Genomic DNA, 19683 nt, shown 5'->3' on the forward strand with positions numbered 1-19683 from the left:
CATGTAAAAGAAAAACCATGATACATGTACCGGTAGGTCATTATTACATGTATACTTTAGTTACCACAAGTAAAAATATGCTGTTAAAAAAAGATAGTGTTCAACAGTCCAACTGCTTAATTTTAAGTACATTTAACTTACAAAGAAGTCCTCTGCTGAATGCAGGATTTTCTCTGTGTGGAAGACCAAGTGGTGGATATTATCCTTTTTTATCCAATAATTGGCTTTTTATGGAGCAGTGAACGAGGATGAAATTCAGTCAAATAGCAGGGTTTTAGCTAGGATTTTGAGGGCTTTAGTCACTTTTGCGCGATAAAAATCAGCCTTATTTTTTTTATAAAGCAAGGGATCTAGGATGTTTATCAAACTAGCTATACATATATGTCCAAGTCCTTTAAGGACTAGTCTAGGATCTTTGAAGACTTTAGGATTGCTTATGTAGGCAGTTATTGGCAATATTGAATGAATTGACTGATGTGATGCTAAGATATGAAGATAAGAATAGGGATCTGGTAATAAGATCAAAACTTCACTTCAGTTATTTTCAGGGCACACCCCTTAATTATCAACAAAAGTTGGGTGCCTCTATTTTTTAACCACTGTACAAATGAACTTGTAACGACTTTTTCACTTCACAATCATTTATATCCTTGAAAATACGTTTTAATATCTATTTGGAATCAATTTCTTTAATATTGGATAGAAGAATCTGCATCTATACTTAATGTGACGATTCTTATGACTGTAGACTGTAGATCACGTTTACTTTCGATTTTTAAACAAAATGAAATGAAAACGGGAAGTGACAATTGAATAATAATTTCAGAACAAAACCGAATTCATTTTCGAACTTTAACGCATGCGCAATGCATAGAACAGGAAGCACCTGTTTGCAAGTGAAAATATTTACGTTTTTAAAATAAAGTTCATTCTTTTTAATCGAAGTTGTCGAATATTTTAAATGAATATTTATATAAAGTATGACGAAAATACGTTGAACTGACGAAACTACGACAAGCAAACTGCAAATTATGATCGTAAGGGAAATATTGAAAATAAAATAAAGTTGAAATGTCCGGGAAGTTTATCAATTTTGTTCAAATGACGAAAATACAACTGAACTGTGAGAAATGATTAAAATGAAAAGCTGACTGACTGATTTAACTTAAATAAATTATTATGATGATCATTTATGAGGTTTTATAATGATAATTAAGGGATTAGTGACCCATCTGATTGGAGATAGGCGGATTACTTGTCATCACAACTTTTAACACCTTTGGTAAACGTTAATTACCTGAGGGTCATAAACTTGTCAGAAACATAAAGACAGGTAGAATTCAAGTAATTTGATGTGTAAATATTTTTACACTTTCCAAATTTAAGTGACGAAATTGATATGAAATATTTTCGTCATTTCTAAAACCTTTTCGTAAAATACGAAAGTGACGAGCGCTAGCTAAATCACTGAGTTCAACTTACAGTTCATTGGGTTATCTTCGCGATTTTCATTGAGTAAGGTATACGAAATATTTTGGCTGTTATTATTTTGGCGGATTCAAAACTTTTATCAATACCTTTTGCATGCCCGATTTTAAATTGGCGGAATTAATTTTGGCCATTTTTTTCTATCCCCGAAAATAATTCAAAATGTATACCCTGCGAAAATAACCCCCTATACAGCATTTACAGTATTCTATTTACTTGTCAAACTATATTGCATTCAACTGTCATGATGATGTTTCTGTAATGCTACACTGTATCTGTTTTTCTCTCCCTACTCCAATGTAAAAATGACACTCATAACTATTACTAGAAAGTTATAAGTTCCAGACTATTGAATCATATACCAACACATTGTAAGACAATGAATTATAACATAATGGTGTTAATATAGCCTTCAAGTGAATATTTTATGGGTTTTACAATAATCAATTTGGTTTTATCTGGATTTATTACATTTATTGTTTTTTTAATTATTTTTGGGTTTCAGTTCTGTTAGTTTAAACATATTTTATTGGTCAAAATCTCTTAAGCTTACATGTACATATGCATGCATATCAATTTTGTAGTTTTGAAAATAGCATACATGTACAATGTAAATGTATAATGCATTCAATGCAAAAAAAATCAAACTATCATATAGTGGTCAATTCAAGGCTAATCCAAAATACTGCTGATACAAAGAAATGGACTGTAAACTATTGATTGTGGCACTTCTCAGTAACTCATGCTTCAATGAAGTTCTGCGCTTCCTAAGTCTATTTGGTATGCTTTACTATACAATGAAATACACTGGTGTCATATGACATCTCATCCAGACAAACTATTTTAGATAAACATCAGCAGCCTAATTTATTGTAATGATGGATCTGGTTGACTAACTAGTTATTGATTTAGACAATATATATAGCATCAAGTTATGTCATATGACTCCAGTATTATATTGTAATTGTAAAAGAGTCTAGCATTTTATTGCTATCCAGTTTTGCAAGAGTAATTACTTTTAATGATTCCACTTTTTTATGATAAAAATTTGTAATTGCTGATGAATTTTAGTACATATACATGTATGCTCTGACAACTCAAAGTTACAGGTCTATGATTATACTTAAAGCTTTAGATTAAATGACTGCAGTTCAGGAATGGTTCTAAGAAGGGTATCAGAAGCACATCCCCCCTTTTTTCCTCTAAAATTTTCAAATATATATATCAATAAGTGAGAATTACATGTGCAATCACTCAAACAAGGTCTCACTTTATATTCATTTGTCATATATTTAAAGCCTAACAATTTTCAGCTGCATTGAAAATAGCTAGGCACTTATATTTTATTTGCCATGGAAAATGGTTCAGTTTCTTTATTGATTCATCTGAATATTTCATTTTCTCTCCTGTAAACAGTAGTGAAGTATCATCACCCTAAATATTTCCTCCATTGATTACATTTAATTTGAATCTTTACAGTATTGAATATGTTTAATTATTTCCCCTGAGGGAAATGCCGTATTTTGACTTATTTATATGAACAAAGCAGATGTGGATGCAACTTCTTATTTCCCCTACAGTATGTTTGAATTCATAAATAACCCTGAACAAATGAATATCTTGTTTTTTTAATTTCAGTTGTTTTCTTTTTTTTAATTTCAAAGTTCAATGTTTTTTTGATGAATTTTAAAAGCAACTCTAATAAGAAAATTGATGGGCAAAAATATTTTAGCATACCATTTTACGTTTACGATGATGATGATATATTTTACATACATGTAGTGCCAGATTTTATATGTATTGCAGCAAGCAAAGAATAGAAAACACAAGATACAACTATACATGTACATATTATAAATTATTTAAAGAAGATCACTACAAGCTAAACTGTCTTTCCCAGGAATTAAGAATAAAATATATATATAAGTATGGTTTGATATTTGTTCTATACTAGACATTAATGGAAAACCATGCATATAAATGTGCATTTATTCAATAAGCTATAGTATATATAGAGATTTTAACTTTTTCTAAAAATGAGATGAAATGATCAATTTTCTTTCACCATAAAGCTAAGCTGGTTTGATAAACCAGTTGCTGAAACCATAGCTCCATTGTTGTGAAAAGAAGCACTATAAATCAGCTTATTGTATGTAGATATACACATTGTACATATCTGTCAGAATTGATCAAAAGCGATTTGTATATATTGTAAAGATAGAGCACATATTTTTCTGTGTAGCGTTGCCTTGGACATGTTGATGAGTTTGAGAATTCCATCAAACAGAAACAAGATTATCTGATAAGATTAGATTTCTGGCATGATAAAGATTTGTTTACTTTGGGGAATTTCTGGGAATGTGCCATGATAATCTGCAGGGGGAGGGGATTATATCAATATCATCTCTGATTATCATTGTTATAATATATACTAATTATCTCCAATATAATAATAATATACACTAATTAATATCATAATAAGGTGTATCCCATAGAAAATAGTTGGAGTGGTTAAATAAACAAACTAATATCACATCTGGGATTGTTGATCAAAGTTAACAATATATTTATATGCCATTATTATAAGACCATTTATTCACGCCATTCAGGAGATGACATATTTATGTCTATGTGTATATTTTTTATTTATACATTTTGGTTTGGAGGTGTCTTTAGATGGCCTGTTGCATGTTCTATTGTACCATTATTTTCTAGTTGCAGACAAACTTAATTACAATTACCTAGTCAAACTACCTTGCCAAACCTTCCTATAGTATAAAGTTGTAAACTTTATATTTTCCATGATGCAGGTAATATTTGCTATTATTCAATGCTATGTTTTGGAGTTTCCAAATAGTTTGATGTTTCAATCTGAAACATGATCGACCTTTTAAGTTTCAGATGACCAAAATGTCTTCAATGAATTTTCATGGTTTTCAATCTGACTGAGACTAGTTGGTTCATGTGACTATGACGAGTAAAGATAGAGACAAAAGTTTTTACCTACTAGTGCAATGATTAATAAGTACCTTTTGCACATGATAGTGCATTAAAATAAAAGTCAATTTGAGTTATCTCCCATTGTAAACCTGAACTAAAAATTAAGTCAGTTAATTAATGCAGTGCTCTTTTGTTTGTTTTTAAATAATTTGTTTCATGAAAGTTGTCAACCTTTTTCTGTCACAAGTTAAATATTCATGAAACATGTTTGAATAATTTTTATATTGGCTTTATTTCAAACCAGACATTGTGAAAAAATACATAACTGTCTGACTTTTAAAGTCGCTAGAAGTGGTTAAAGTGTTTTAGGCAGATAAATGTCTTCTGATATTTGAACTTGACTGGCCACATAAAAATGTATGTTGACTTTTACTTAACATAATACCATTTAATTTAAGATGACAATTTTGATTGAATTTCATGATGTTATTTAACGTATACCCCCAGGTATAAAACAAATTACACAAGTATTTAAAAACAAGTTTCTGTGTCAAGTATTTTGGAATGTACCAAATAAACTGCATTTTAAGTTATTTTACTACAAGTGGTATTCAATTAGTTTTACATGTACTTGTAGGATGTGCTTTTTATGATGAGAAAATTCAATTAAATTCTTATTTGCATATTTTGATCTTTTAAATTGTCACACGTGACTTAGATTAACTGAATTTTGAAGATAATTAAAGATTTCTAAGTTTGTTGTTCAAGTACTTCTATCTTCCATGAAAAAAGAATGTTTGGAAAAAAAGAAAATTTCTGGCAGAGGTTTGTATCGGTTAAGATTTTGTAATGTTTTGCAAATGCAGTACACTTGATTTTGATTTTAACTGTGTTTTCCTATCTTATGGCATTAACTGCATATCTTTTCAACTGTGCCACCGAATGAGTTGTGGCATAGTGGTTAAAGTAGTTTTCCCCACATTGATGAATAGTCTACTAAGTTAACTCTGACATTATGAGTCTGAACCCTGCTCATTGATAAGTTTGTTCCATTCATATCTTCTTTGACAAGGATGTTGAAAGTTTGGTTCTCTCTAGTTACTATGGCTTCCTTCGTCAATAAAACTTGGAAGTCATGTGATATTGTCATGTTTCCTGAAAGCTGTAAACACCAACTATTCTTTGCCTTTGAACAAACTGCTTATTGCCTTGTCCTGTGAAAGTTATAATAGAACCAAACTAAAAAGAATTGAATTAACAGTAAGTGGAGTAAAAAGCTGTACTTTTGTAAAGAGAGTGTATGCTTCATAGTGAGTAGATGACTTCATGACATCATCTGAGCTTGAAATTTTCTTTTGGTTACCTGAAAAATAAATATGGATTGTGGATGGACGCCTCCGGTTGTGGGAATTTCTTGCTATATTGAAGACCTGTTGGTGACCTTCTGCTGTTGTTTTTTTCTATGGTCGGGTTGTTGTCTCTTTGACACATTCACCATTTCCATTCTCAATTGTATTTGATTGATTGATTGGTGTTTAACACCACTTTCAACACTATTGTATGATTTCATAGTGGTCACTTTATATTGAGTGCCTGGAGAGAACCACCTTCCTTCTACGGGAAAACTGAAAATCCTAGTCAATTAAGATTGGAGTTGAGTGCACCTGACTCCTCAGGGATTCAAACTCACAACTTCAGTGTTGACTAGCTAGTGAAACAGTAGTTGGACTACTTGTACCACTAAGTGAATTGTGGAAGCAGCATATGTACCATGTAGGTTAGAAGGATAATAAAGAAACAGAAGAAGTCCAGGGCCAAAAATCTTTAAAAATGGTTTAATTACTACAAAATGGTAATATATGTTCCCGATTGATATTTCTTAACAAGAAACTGACATGAATCGTAATAAGATGAATTCAATTTTGTTTTAGCTTCATGTAATAAGATTGATTCATAGAAAGGAATGCATTATCCTTATATCTGAGATATCTAAACAATAAACGAAATGGCTTCAAATTATAACTTAATACAAAAGTCTGTCTCTTACTTATATGAAGCATAGTTTGATTAGAACCATGTATTTTCTGAAAACCATGAAAATCAGCATCTATGAATAAAAGAATTATAGAACTAATATGTTTTTGGTTGGTCCCCTGGGGATAGTGCAATCTAACAAACTTTACACAGATCAATCACTCGAAAGTACATTATATGAAACATATATCAATTATGATCAAGTTCTATTATTATTTATTACTATAACAGTGTTCTGCTGAAAGTTCAGCAGCTCCTGTGAATTATAAGAAACAAGATTACTTAGGAGGATGATTTCCAATGCAAAGAAAATGTGATATATGAATGCAAGAGTATAGATTCCCATCCTCTTTCTTAGAAAATTAGACTGCAGATGATTTATCAATGAAAAACGTTAACAGCAGATGCATTTGTAACAAATTATGTTATCATATGACAAAAGGTGTTTTGATCATGTTGATGGCTGAGAGGTATAGGCTGGTCTAAGATTCAATTCAAAGTTTTAATTTAAAGTGAATATTCAACGAACCGTCCTCTAGTGAGCTTTTCAAATCAACTGAATAATAAAATATATACACACAAAGTAACACAAAAGTCATACAAACAACACAATTTTAAACATAAATGTTCATATACAGTGGTCACTATCGTTGTCAGTTTGAACCCAACTCATACAGGGTCTCATTGGGGGTTCCGATCCTGGATCCCACTTACTGTTTTGTCCGATTCTCGTATCCGGCTTACACTATATACTTAAGCAATTCTCATTTTTTTGTCATTTCCAAGGTCCCGAAAGACCTCATTTCCCGTTTTTACGCCACAATAATTTGACTTTCACATGTCATGCTTAAAAAAAATCTGCAATCTCGCGTCACGCTTAGACCCCATTGAGACCCACCTCATACCAAGCTTTCCCGCTGAAGGTCAATGGTTCTTTATAAGTACTCCGGCTTCAATCACCAATAAAAACAGTCCTTTATGATGAAGCCAAGATTGACGAAAGTGGCATAAAACACCAACAAACAACATAATTTTTTTTTAAATCTCTGCATGCACATACTTATTTGATGAAGTAGAATTAACTGCACTCTTCAGAGTCTTGTATGATGGGGATATAATATGAAAATCTAAAAAATAATTACTGGCTCATTTAAGTCTGGGTGGCTGAAAATCCAATTACGATTGTTTATTTTGCTAGTGGTTTTCAGCCTTCAGATAGAAAGATAGTGTATATTGAAGAAATCAGTTATTTAAAAAGTTGGAGAATTGTCAGAAAATTGCAGTTACAGCTTATTTGCTTGATTGTATTTAATCTGAACTAGCAGTGGGACAACTGAATACCAGAAATTCTAATTTATTTTTATGTTCATACATGAATGTGCTTGTGTAATGTCTTATTTACTGCCTGCAGAAATTAATTAAATTTTACGATTTCTTAAATGTTTATAAATACTGCAGATGAATATTATTAAATACCACTTGATTTTATTCCAAATCATCAAAGAAGCTTAAAAGAATTTCATATTCGTTAATCTTATAGTATCTAATATATTTGATTGAAGAAGTTTATTGAGATTTTCCAACCAATGCACAATATTTAATACTTAATGAAAAAGAGTGGGCAAAAGAAAGCCCAGTTTGTGTGCTTTTTACTAAAACTTTAAAAACTTTTATGATATTCAAACGTAACGCTTAAATGTTTATCACTTTTTAATGTGGGTATATGATAATGAAAAAATAAATTCATTGACAATTGATGTTATTTAAGTTTGGTTATCTCCCCTTTTACCTACATTCTGAGAGTTATTTACCTTTTGAACTATAATATTTATAAAAAAGAAGATGCGGTATGATTGCAGATGAGACAACTCTCCACATACACCAAAATGTCACAGAAATAAACAACTATATTAAGGTCACTGTACAGCCTTCAACAATGAGCACAACCCATACCGCAAAGTCAGCTTTTAAAGATCCAGAAATGACAATGTAAAACAATTCAACCAAGAAAACTAATGATCTAATATATGGACATAAAAATTGTCCATTTATAAATATAGATAAAATTAATGTGAGGGCATACACCAACAAGACAGCAACCTTAAAAACAGTAACTCCACTGAAAATGTTATTTATAAATGGAAACATAGTCGTGATCAAGTTGCTGAAAGGTGATCATTTGTTCTGAACAAAATTTAAAGAATGGATCTTAAGAAAAGTACCAAACTTTTTAATCATTAAATATATTTTTATTATAGATGGAGTTCAAATTACAGTATACAGATCAAAGAATTGTGCATTAGTAGTAGCTCCATCTGTGTTTGTTTACTTCCATGGTGGAGGAAATGTGGTGGGATCTCGGAAAACTGTTGATACTGTCTGTAAAATATTTTCAAGGTATGGATATGTAATGGATATTCTCTTATGTTTTTAAAGGTCCTTGAAGGTCTCTTATCCCTTTTTCCTGACAGACCAGGATTGATTTCAATTTTTGTATTTTTATTTGGGGGTGGGATGGGGTGAATACTTAGTTATGCATTTCCCTTTGAAAGTTGTAATTGGCTTTTATCTTCTTTGCTAGGCAAGTGTTTGTCAAACAAAGACATTTCTGAATGGGCAAGCTTTCTTGCCTTCTTTTGACTGAACATGATAATTCAGCTTTCAGATAGTTCAGTTATATTTAAATTATCCTGGATTAAGGAGGATTTAGTTTTTCAATTTGTATGTTCAGTTGTCATTAACACATCTCCTCAAAACAAAACAAAGTTGTGATTTATATACATGTATATAGAAAATACATAACTCCGATAAAAAAAGAATATGAAGTTCATATCATCAACACAGTATTAGAAAGATATTGGAAGTATTTTTTTCTACATTTGATGGGTTATTGAAATGATAAACTAATATCAGGTCAATTAGATCTACATTAAGTGGAACATCAAAGTATACTTAAGGATGTTATAAATATCAGAAGGTTAACACAGACATAAATATGAAATATATATAGCATTAGATCAGATGAAACTGTTTTGGTTTTTGTGTAATATCAATATCTGTCTCCTGCTGCTGTGTTCAGAGTTGTCAGAATTATTAGAGATTGCAATGCAGTCATTAACTTGTGATGTCTTCTGCTGCTGTGTTCATAGTCGTCAGAATTATTAGAGATTGCAATGCAGTCATTAACTTGTGTTGTGCTGTGCAGTAAATTGTGAATAATTAAATTATTTCATTTCTTGGGTGTTTGGTATTTGTAATTCCAAGTGATTGATGATACTATGCATATAGAAGAAGGGAATCATTGTTATTTTCTCCACAACTGTGATAAATTTAATCAAATGCAATTTTGAAAGTAGCAATCAAGATTAACTTATCCCATGTATTAGCTAGGATATTCATTAAGAGATGGTACCTAGTACTATCTGAATTTAGGAATTATTATATAGTATAAAAAAGAAGACGTGGAATGATTGCCAATGAGAAAACTCTCCACAAGAGACAAAATGACACAGAAATTAACAAGTATAGGTCACTGTAAGGCCTTCAACAATGAACAAGGTTTTCTTGGAATATACAAAGTACTGTGCACCAAGTTCAAATGGTAAAGTACCAGTCAACAAGATTATTAAACCTTTAATTTGTTGTTTTTATACGACCGCAAAATTTGAAAAAAATTTCGTCGTATATTGCTATCACGTTGGCGTCGTCGTCGTCCGAATACTTTTAGTTTTCGCACTCTAACTTTAGGAAAAGTGAATAGAAATCTATGAAATTTTAACAGAAGGTTGATGACCACAAAAGGAAGGTTGGTATTGATTTTGGGAGTTTTGGTCCCAATATTTAAAGAATTAGGGGCCAAAAAGGGCCCAAATAAGCATTTTCTTGGTTTTCGCACAATAACGTTAGTTTAAGTAAATAGAAATCAATGAAATTTAAACACAATGTTTATGACCACAAAAGGAAGGTTGGTAATGATTTTGGGAGTTAAGGTCCCAACAGTTTAGGAATTAGGGGCCAAAAAGGGACCCAAATAAGCATTTTTCTTGGTTTTCGCACCATAACGTTAGTATAAGTAAATAGAAATCTATGAAATTTAAACACAAGGTTTATGACCATAAAAGGAAGGTTGGTATTGATTTTGGGAGTTTTGGTCCCAACAGTTTAGGAATAAGGGGCCCAAAGGGTCCCAAATTAAACTTTGTTTGATTTCATCAAAATTGAATAATTGGGGTTCTTTGATATGCCGAATCTAACCGTGTATGTAGATTCTTAACTTTTGGTCCCGTTTTCAAATTGGTCTACATTAAGGTCCAAAGGGTCCAAAATTAAACTAAGTTTGATTTTGACAAAAAATGAATCGGTTGGGTTCTTTGATATGCTGAATCTAAAAATGTACTTAGATTCTTGATTATTGGCCCAGTTTTCAAGTTGGTCCAAATCGGGGTCCAAAATTAAACTTTGTTTGATTTCATCAAAAATTGAATAAATGGGGTTCTTTGATATGCCAAATCTAACTGTGTATGTAGATTCTTTATTTTTGGTCCTGTTTTCAAATTGGTCTACATTAAAGTCCAAATGGTCCAAAATTAAACTTCGTTTGATTAACAAAAATTGAAATCTTGGGGTTCTTTGATATGCTAAATCCAAACATGTACTTAGATTTTTGATTATGGGCCCAGTTTTCAAGTTGGTCCAAATCAGGATCTAAAATTATTATATTAAGTATTGTGCAATAGCAAGTCTTTTCAATTGCACAGTATTGCGCAATGGCAAGAAATATCTAATTGCACAATATTGTGAAATAGCAATTTTTTTTTAAATTCAAGTTATCTTTCTTTGTCCAGAATATTAAGCAAGAAATATCTAATTGCACAATATTGTGCAATAGCAAGATTTTTTTTAAATTGGAGTTATCTTTCTTTGTCCAGAATCAACTTAAATCTTTGTTATATACAATATACAATGTATATTCACTTTTTACTACCAACTGATAAATTAAAATAATCTTTACCATTCAGTGATAACAAGCAGTTTTTTTTACATCTTAATATTCTATGATGTATTTAAATGAGTTGTTATTGTTGCAAACTCCATTTAAATTTTAATTGAGATTAGTTTTGGAATAAGGGAAAGGGGGATGTGATTAAAAAAATTGGGTTCAATTTTTCTCATTTGAAATTTCATAAATAAAAAGAAAATTTCTTCAACCATTTTTTGGAGAGGATTTATATTCAACAACATAGTGAATTGCTCTAAGAGAAAACAAAAATTTTAAGTTCATTAGAACACATTCATTCTGTGTCAGAAACCTATTCTGTGTCAACTATTTAATCACAATCCAAATTTAGAGCTGAATCCAGCTTGAATGTTGTGTCCATACTTGCCCCAACGGTTCAGGGTTCAACCTCTGCGGTCGTATAAAGCTACGCCCTTTGGAGCATTTGGTTGACCTTGAGATGTCTGTTTTATTTTATGCCCCACCTAATGTAAGGGTATTGTATATTTTCTCTCTGTGCATCTATCTGCCCGCTTCAAGTTAAGTTTTTGGTGTGTGTGTTATGGACACATGCTTGTTTTCTCTCTGACTAAACACTACATCTTTTTAAATGCATCTATACAAGTATAAAAAAATCAATTTCCTATTAATACACACATTTTATTTATAGAAAAATATCTGGAAAGAGTAATCTGTATCTTAGCTAAATTTGACAGGTTTTATTTCCGTAAGGAAATTGACACAAATGAATTGGTGTTAGATTTCACACCTCTCTCTATTTGGTTAGATAGCCGTCATAAAATAATTATTGCTCTTCTGCATAACTTAATTCCAAATTTTGTAGAGAGTTTATACTGTATTCCAAATTTTATTAGGTTCATCAATTATTTTGTTCAAACACCAAAAATCTTTCAAACATTCATCTTAGCTGTTACATTGATAGATTGAAATTTGTAAGATATTTGTAATCAATAAGTTTACTTGATTGAAAAAGCTTTACTACTTGTTGAAATATTACATCATACAATTGGTGATCTGCTTTTCAGATGGTATAAGAAAGAATTGTTTGGAAATTTATGATTATTGCCAAAGATATATAATATAGATAGATGTGGTATGAGATTTCTATATCACAAATATTCTAAAAAATGCATAACATGTACATAGTTTTAACAAGAAATATACATAGGATAACAATCCACACAAAAAAAATTAAATCACTGTTATATTTTTACTTTATTTATTTTTTCTAAGCATCAATGCAATGTAACGTAATATTACTGCAAATTTATTTATTTTTAATTGTAAATAAGCCACGCATGCAACGGCACGTAATAGTCAAGAGTTGTGACTGAGTGCGGAAATATGAAAATAGATAGAGTGCCAATGAGACAACTCTCCATCCAATTAACAATTTATAAAAGTAAGCCCCAAAATTACTAGTGAAAAACCATCTAAACGGGAAAACCAACAGTCTAATTTATATAAAAAGAAAAGTGAGAAACACTTATAAACCACATAAACAGACGACAACCACTGAATAAAATTTGAGTATCTATAATGACCCAGGCCATGTGTGAATGTCCAACGAATCTATGGCTTCCATGAAATATTTCACAATCATATTAGGCTGTAAAATAATCTTCACCTAATCAAGACATAAATATTACATGTTCTGTAACTTTTGTTAAAGTTTCGTGTCTAAATGTAAACGTACAAACTATTAAATCGGTAAAACAAACTTTGCTGTCTCCAGGTTCCATTTCCATAAATTGCTTTTAGCAATGTAAATGTAATTTGTTAATCATAATGCATGCTGGGAACAATTGCAGATTACTGGATAAGATTGTAAAACTTTGGTGCAGACGTTTAAATAATTCATAGGAATATCTTGGTTAAAAGATGTAACTAAGTACTTACCCATAAATAAGTCTAACTGGGTTTTAGTACAGGAAACACAACTTCTTAAGGTCAATGAGTTTGTAATGCAATTGTAATGCAATTGTCATACAATCATATCACAATGTTCCGTAGAAATATATTGTCTTTATTTTACTGATTTTATATTTTTCTAATGGTATAAAAGTAAGGATACATTACTTATATTACATTTGTTCCTAAATGACTAGACTTATTTAATCAGAATTGTGATATTTTATCATATTTTTAGCTCACCTGGCCCGAAGGGCCAAGTGAGCTTTTCTCATCACTTGGCGTCCGTCGTCGTTAACTTTTACAAAAATCTTCTCCTCTGAAACTACCAAGCCAAATTAAAACAAACTTAGCCACAATCATCATTGGGGTATCTAGTTTAAAAAATGTGTGGCGTGACCCGCCAAACCAACCAAGATGGCCGCCATGGCTAAAAATAGAACATAGGGGTAAAATGCAGTTTTTAGCTTATAACTCAAAAACCATAGCATTTAGAGCAAATCTGACATGGGGTAAAATTGTTTATCAGGTCAAGATCTATCTGCCCTGAAATTTTCAGATGAATCTAACAACCCGTTGTTGGGTTGCTGCCCCTGAATTGGTAATTTTAGGGAAATTTTGCTGTTTTTGGTTATTTTCTTGAATATTATTATCGATAGAGATAAACTGTAAACAGCAATAATGTTCAGCAAAGTAAGATCTACAAATAAGTCAACATAACCAAAATGGTCAATTGACCCCTTTAGGAGTTATTGCCCTTTATAGTCAATTTTTAACCATTTTTAGCTCACCTGGCCCTTCGGGCCAAGTGAGCTTTTCCCATCACTTTGCGTCCGTCGTCCGTCGTCTGTCGTCGTCCGTCGTCGTTAACTTTTACAAAAATCTTCTCCTCTGAAACTACTGGACCAAATTTAACCAAACTTGGCCACAATCATCATTTGGGTATCTAGTTTAAAAATTGTGTCCGGTGACCGGCCCAATCAACCAAGATGGCCGCCATGGCTAAAAATAGAACATAGGGGTAAAATGCAGTTTTTGGCTTATAACTAAAAAACCAAAGCATTAAGAGCAAATCTGACTCGGGTATTAAATTGTTCATCAGGTAAAGATCTATCTGCCCTGAAATTTTCAGATGAATTGGACAACCCATTGTTGGGTTGCTGCCCCTGAATTAGTAATTTTGAGGAAATTTGCTGTTTTTGGTTATTATCTTGAATATTATTATAGATAGAGATAAACTATAAACAGCAATAATGTTCAGCAAAGTAAGATTTACAAATAAGTCAACATGACCCAAATGGTCAGTTGACCCATTTAGGAGTTATTGCCCTTTATAGTCAGTTTTTTACCATTTTTCGTAAATCTTAGTTATGTTTTACAAAAATCTTCTCCTCTGAAACTGCTCGGCCAAATTTAACCAAACTTGGCCACAATCATCATTGGGGTATCTTGTTTGAAAATTGTGTCCGGTGACCCGCCCAACTAACCAAGATGGCCGCCATGGCTAAAAATAGAACATAGGGGAAAAATGCAGTTTTTGGCTTATAACTCAAAAACCAAAGCATTTAGAGCAAATCTGACGGTGTTCAATTGTTCATCAGGTAAAGATCTATCTGCCCTGATATTTTGAGATGAATCCGACAACCCATTGTTGGGTTGCTGCCCCTCAATTGGTAATTTTAAGGAAATTTTACTGTTTTTGGTTTTTATCTTGAATATTATTATAGATAGAGATAAACTGTAAAGAAGCAATAATGTTCAGCAAAGTAAGATTTACAAATAAGTCAACATGACCGAAATGGTCAGTTGACCCGTTTAGGAGTTATTGCCCTTTATAGTCAATTTTTAACCATTTTTCATAAATCTTAGTAATCTTTTACAAAAATCTTCTCTGAAACAACTGGGCCAAATTTAACCAATCTTGGCCACAACTATCATTGAGGTATTTAGGTTAAAAAATGTTTTGCGTGACTGCTAACCAACCAAGATGGCTGCCACAGCTAAAAAAAGAACATAGGGGTAAAATGCAGTTTTTGGCTTATAACTCAAAAACCAAAGCATTTAGAGCAAATCTGACTCGGTATTAAATTGTTCATCAGGTAAAGATCTATCTGCCCTGAAATTTGCAGATGAATTGGACAACCCATTGTTGGGTTGCTGCCCCTGAATTAGTAATTTTGAGGAAATTTTGCTGTTTTTGGTTATTATCTTGAATATTATTATAGATAGAGATAAACTGTAAACAGCAATAAAGTTCAGCAAAGTAAGATTTACAAATAAGTCAACATGACCGAAATGGTCAGTTGACCCGTTTAGGAGTTATTGCCCTTTATAGTCAATTTTTAACCATTTTTCGTAAATCTAAGTAATGTTTTACAAAAACCTTCTCCTCTGAAATTACTGGGCCAAGTTAATTATAGGTAGAGATAATTGTAAGCAGCTAGAATGTTCAGTAAATTAAGATGTACAAACACATCACCATCACCAATACACAATTTTGTCATGAATCATTCTGCGTCCTTTGTTTAATATTCACATAGACCAAGGTGAGCGACACAGGCTCTTTAGAGCCTCTAGTTTGTAAATCTTAGTAATCTTTTACAAAAATCTTCTCCTCTGAAACTACCAAGCCAAATTAAAACAAACTTGGCCACAATCATCATTGGGGTATCTAGTTTAAAAAATGTGTGGCGTGACCCAGCCAATCAACCAAGATGGCCGCCATGGCTAAAAGTAGAACATAGGGGTAAAATGCAGTTTTTGGCTTATAACTCAAAAACCAAAGCATTTAGAGCAAATCTGACAGGGAGTAAAATTGTTTATCAGTTCAAGATCTATCTGCCCTGAAATTTTCAGATGAATTGGACAACACGTTGTTGGGTTGCTGCCCCTGAATTGGTAATTTTAGGGAAATTTTGCTGTTTTTCGTTATTATCTTGAATATTATTATCGATAGAGATAAACTGTAAACAGAAATAATGTTCATCAAAGTAAGATCTACAAATAAGTCAACATGATCAAAATGGTCAGTTGACCCCTTTATGAGCTATTGCTCTTTACAGTCAATTTTTAACCATTTTACGTAAATCTTAGTAATCTTTTACAAAAATCTTCTCCTCTAAAACTACCAGGATAAATTAAAACAAACTTTGCCGCAATCATTATTGGGGTACCTAGTTTAAAAAATGTGTGGCATGACCTGGCCAACCAACCAACATGGCCGCCATGGCTAAAAATAGAACATAGGGGTAAAATGCAGTTTTTGGCTAAAACTCAAAAACAAAAGCATTTAGAGCAAATCTGACAGGGAGTAAAATTGTTTATCAGGTCAAGATCAATCTGCCATGAAATTTGCAGATGGATCGGACAACCTGCTGTTAGGTTGCTGCCCCTGAATTAGTCATTTTAAGGAAATTTTGCTGTTTTTTGTTATTATCTTGAATATTATTATAGATAGAGATAAACTTTAAACAGCAACAATGTACAGCAAAGTAAGACCCAAAAATAAGTTAACTTGACCAAAATGGTCAATTGACCCCTTAAGGAGTTATTGTCCTTTATAGTGCATTTTTAACAATTTTCATAAAATTTGTAAATTTTAACTAACATTTTCGACTAAAACTTTTAGGCCAAGTTCAATATAGATAGAAATAATTGTAAGCAGCAAGAATGTTCAGTAAAGTAAGATGTACAAACACATCACCATCACCAAAACACAATTTTGTCATGAATTCAAATGCGTCCTTTGTTTAATATTCACATAGACCAAGGTGAGCGACACAGGCTCTTTGGAGCCGCTAGTTCCTGAACATTGCAAGTTCATTATTTTAAAACTTTCAGGAACCCCTGCAATAATTCCCTGACCAGTTACATGATACTAACCAAAACCCAATAGTTTTCTTTGTTTTTATCCTGAATTTGTATGAAAAATTAGCCACTGGACATTTATTGAACTATGATTAATTGATTCATGGAGTCTTCGTCAAACTTTTTTGACTGTGTAGCCCTTATCACTTTCATATTATATGCTTGCTTTCAAAACTTTTGTTTTTTTTTTTACCTGATGTACCAACATATGTAGTTATTTCAGAATTATGAAAACCACATTCTAGGAGTTGAGCCGCTTGTCTGTTTGTCATACTATTTTTTCAACACAATTTTTTTGATTGATTTCATATATGTATATGGTCAGCAGCTTGAATGTAATAAGTTGTAACAAGTGAGTGCTTTTTGGGTCTGTATGTCACCTACTTTCTGTTTTCATATGCTTTGATTTAAAAGAGGGGTAACCCTAGCATGTCTTGCCATCTTGTTATATTACTTAAATTATTTGAATTTTTTAGGGATGCCCCTTGTGTTGTGGTAAATGTAGAGTACCGATGTGGACCAGAATTTAAGTATCCAGCCAACCATGAAGATGCAGTCTGTGTGGTACGATGGGTCAAAATGAACAAAGGATTAATAGGTACCATTAAATTCATTATTTATTGTCAAACATAGGTAAGGTAGCTAAACAATACCCATAGCATTTACATTCAAATTTGTCATCTAACTGTTCACAGATTTTTTCATTGATGTCATTTTATGCCAAAATATTTGTTGAATGGTATTTATTTTAATATGAGGCATTAGAATGGAGCTAACTGTATTGTTAAATGTATTTTAAGCTTGGCCTTTGAAAAACTTGATTTCACTGTCACAAATATTGTTAACCTACACGTCGCTAGCTAAAATCAATTTGCGATAGTAAGAAGGCCAAGCTTAAAATACCATACAGTTGTCTCCTAATTTGTTTCCTTTCCTGTTCTGGTATTTCAATTTATAATTTGGTTAAAATGCACTGGAAATTAACAATTAAGGGGAGATAATTCCATAATTAGGAAACATTCTAACAAAAATCAGACATGTCTTAATTTTACAAGACACATAGAAACGAAAGAACAACACTTTAAACTCAAAATAAGGTTAACTTAAAAATAGGATGGTTAGGTCGATGGATGATTTTTGCAATTCTTTTAATCAATGAACCAAATCAGAACACAAGACAAATATGTAGTAACTTTGTTTTTCTTCAGGTGCTGTAAATGAGAGTACAGTTGGTGTAGGGGGCGATAGTGCTGGTGGAAGATTAGCAGCTTCTGTCTGTCATGAAGAATATAATATAAATTATCAGGTTTGTTATATCTATAATACTAAAATTACGAGGTCCAATTTGTCAGCCGTCATCACGTAAAAACGATGAATCAAAGAATTCAACTTTATATATAACTAATATAGTACAATGGTGTTGATTAAAAATTACACCACTCCAGGCCCATTTGTTTGCAACGTAATTAATATTGCTAATAATTAAGAAGTTCCGGGTCGAGTCTGACACAGATACCAATAGTATAGTCAACTGTTACCTATTACCTTATCTGTACGTTCCGCATCTGACACGCGCACCATCAAACAGTGTATTTAGAATTTGCTGTATACTGTTGAGTAAAAAATACTCCATTCCAGGCCCTTTTGTTTTTCAAATTAATAATATTACCAATAATTGATAGGTTCCAGGTTGACGGGTTCAAACAGAAAGATTTTAAAGCAGAGAAAACTGTGCATCTTATAATCGGCATGACTTTATCAGATACCAATACTAAAATAAGGCATACGCATAGTTATATACTTTAATTCAGTCATGGACCCGCGATATCATAGGCGTGTTCTAGTATAATATAAAAACAAAGGACATGGGTTATCCATTCATTACATAAATTCAGTACATGCACCGTAAGAAACTAAAAAAGTAGTACTTGATATCAAAGTCACAGGGAGGCCTTCAACACAGAGCAAAACATTCACACCTTACTGCAAATAACGTTCATTTGAGTTTCCTTTGAAATGTTATTTTATATTTGATTTTAAAAAAACTACTAAAACCAAGGATTAATCATAAAATGATATTTAGCGAAAAAAACTCCTCCCATATAAATTACAACAAAATTTGGGCACACACTTACCAACATTTTATTCTTATTTAGAAGTATGTTTACATTTCCATCCACATCTGAAATCTTAGGAAATGTTAAATGCTATTGGAAAAAAATATATTGAAAAGAGGTATCCACAAAAATAAGTTGATTTACATAAACTATTTCATACTAATACTGCAGATGAACTGTTTAAAATGTTAAATAAAAAAAAATAAGGAAACAACTCGATTAATTGATAAACATTCATGATGTTTTATTAAGAAAAAAATTGTGATTGGATGGTATCTGCAAAATTAGAACCTTGCATCTAAGATTTGA

The 19683-nt window shown here is 31.8% G+C and overlaps 1 protein-coding gene across 1 annotated transcript in view; it reads left to right on the top strand.

Annotated features, from left to right (window-relative positions):
- Positions 1-19683, top strand: part of LOC134709974 (ethyl acetate hydrolase-like) — a 29266-nt gene that overhangs the window by 2312 nt on the left and 7271 nt on the right. The window contains exons 2-4 of the mRNA XM_063570104.1: positions 8721-8859; positions 17734-17855; positions 18466-18563. Coding sequence (XP_063426174.1) covers positions 8721-8859; positions 17734-17855; positions 18466-18563 — 359 coding nt within the window. The remainder of the gene's footprint in view (positions 1-8720; positions 8860-17733; positions 17856-18465; positions 18564-19683) is intronic.

This window comes from Mytilus trossulus, chromosome 3 (assembly GCF_036588685.1).
Source record: "Mytilus trossulus isolate FHL-02 chromosome 3, PNRI_Mtr1.1.1.hap1, whole genome shotgun sequence".
NCBI lineage: Eukaryota > Metazoa > Mollusca > Bivalvia > Mytilida > Mytilidae > Mytilus > Mytilus trossulus.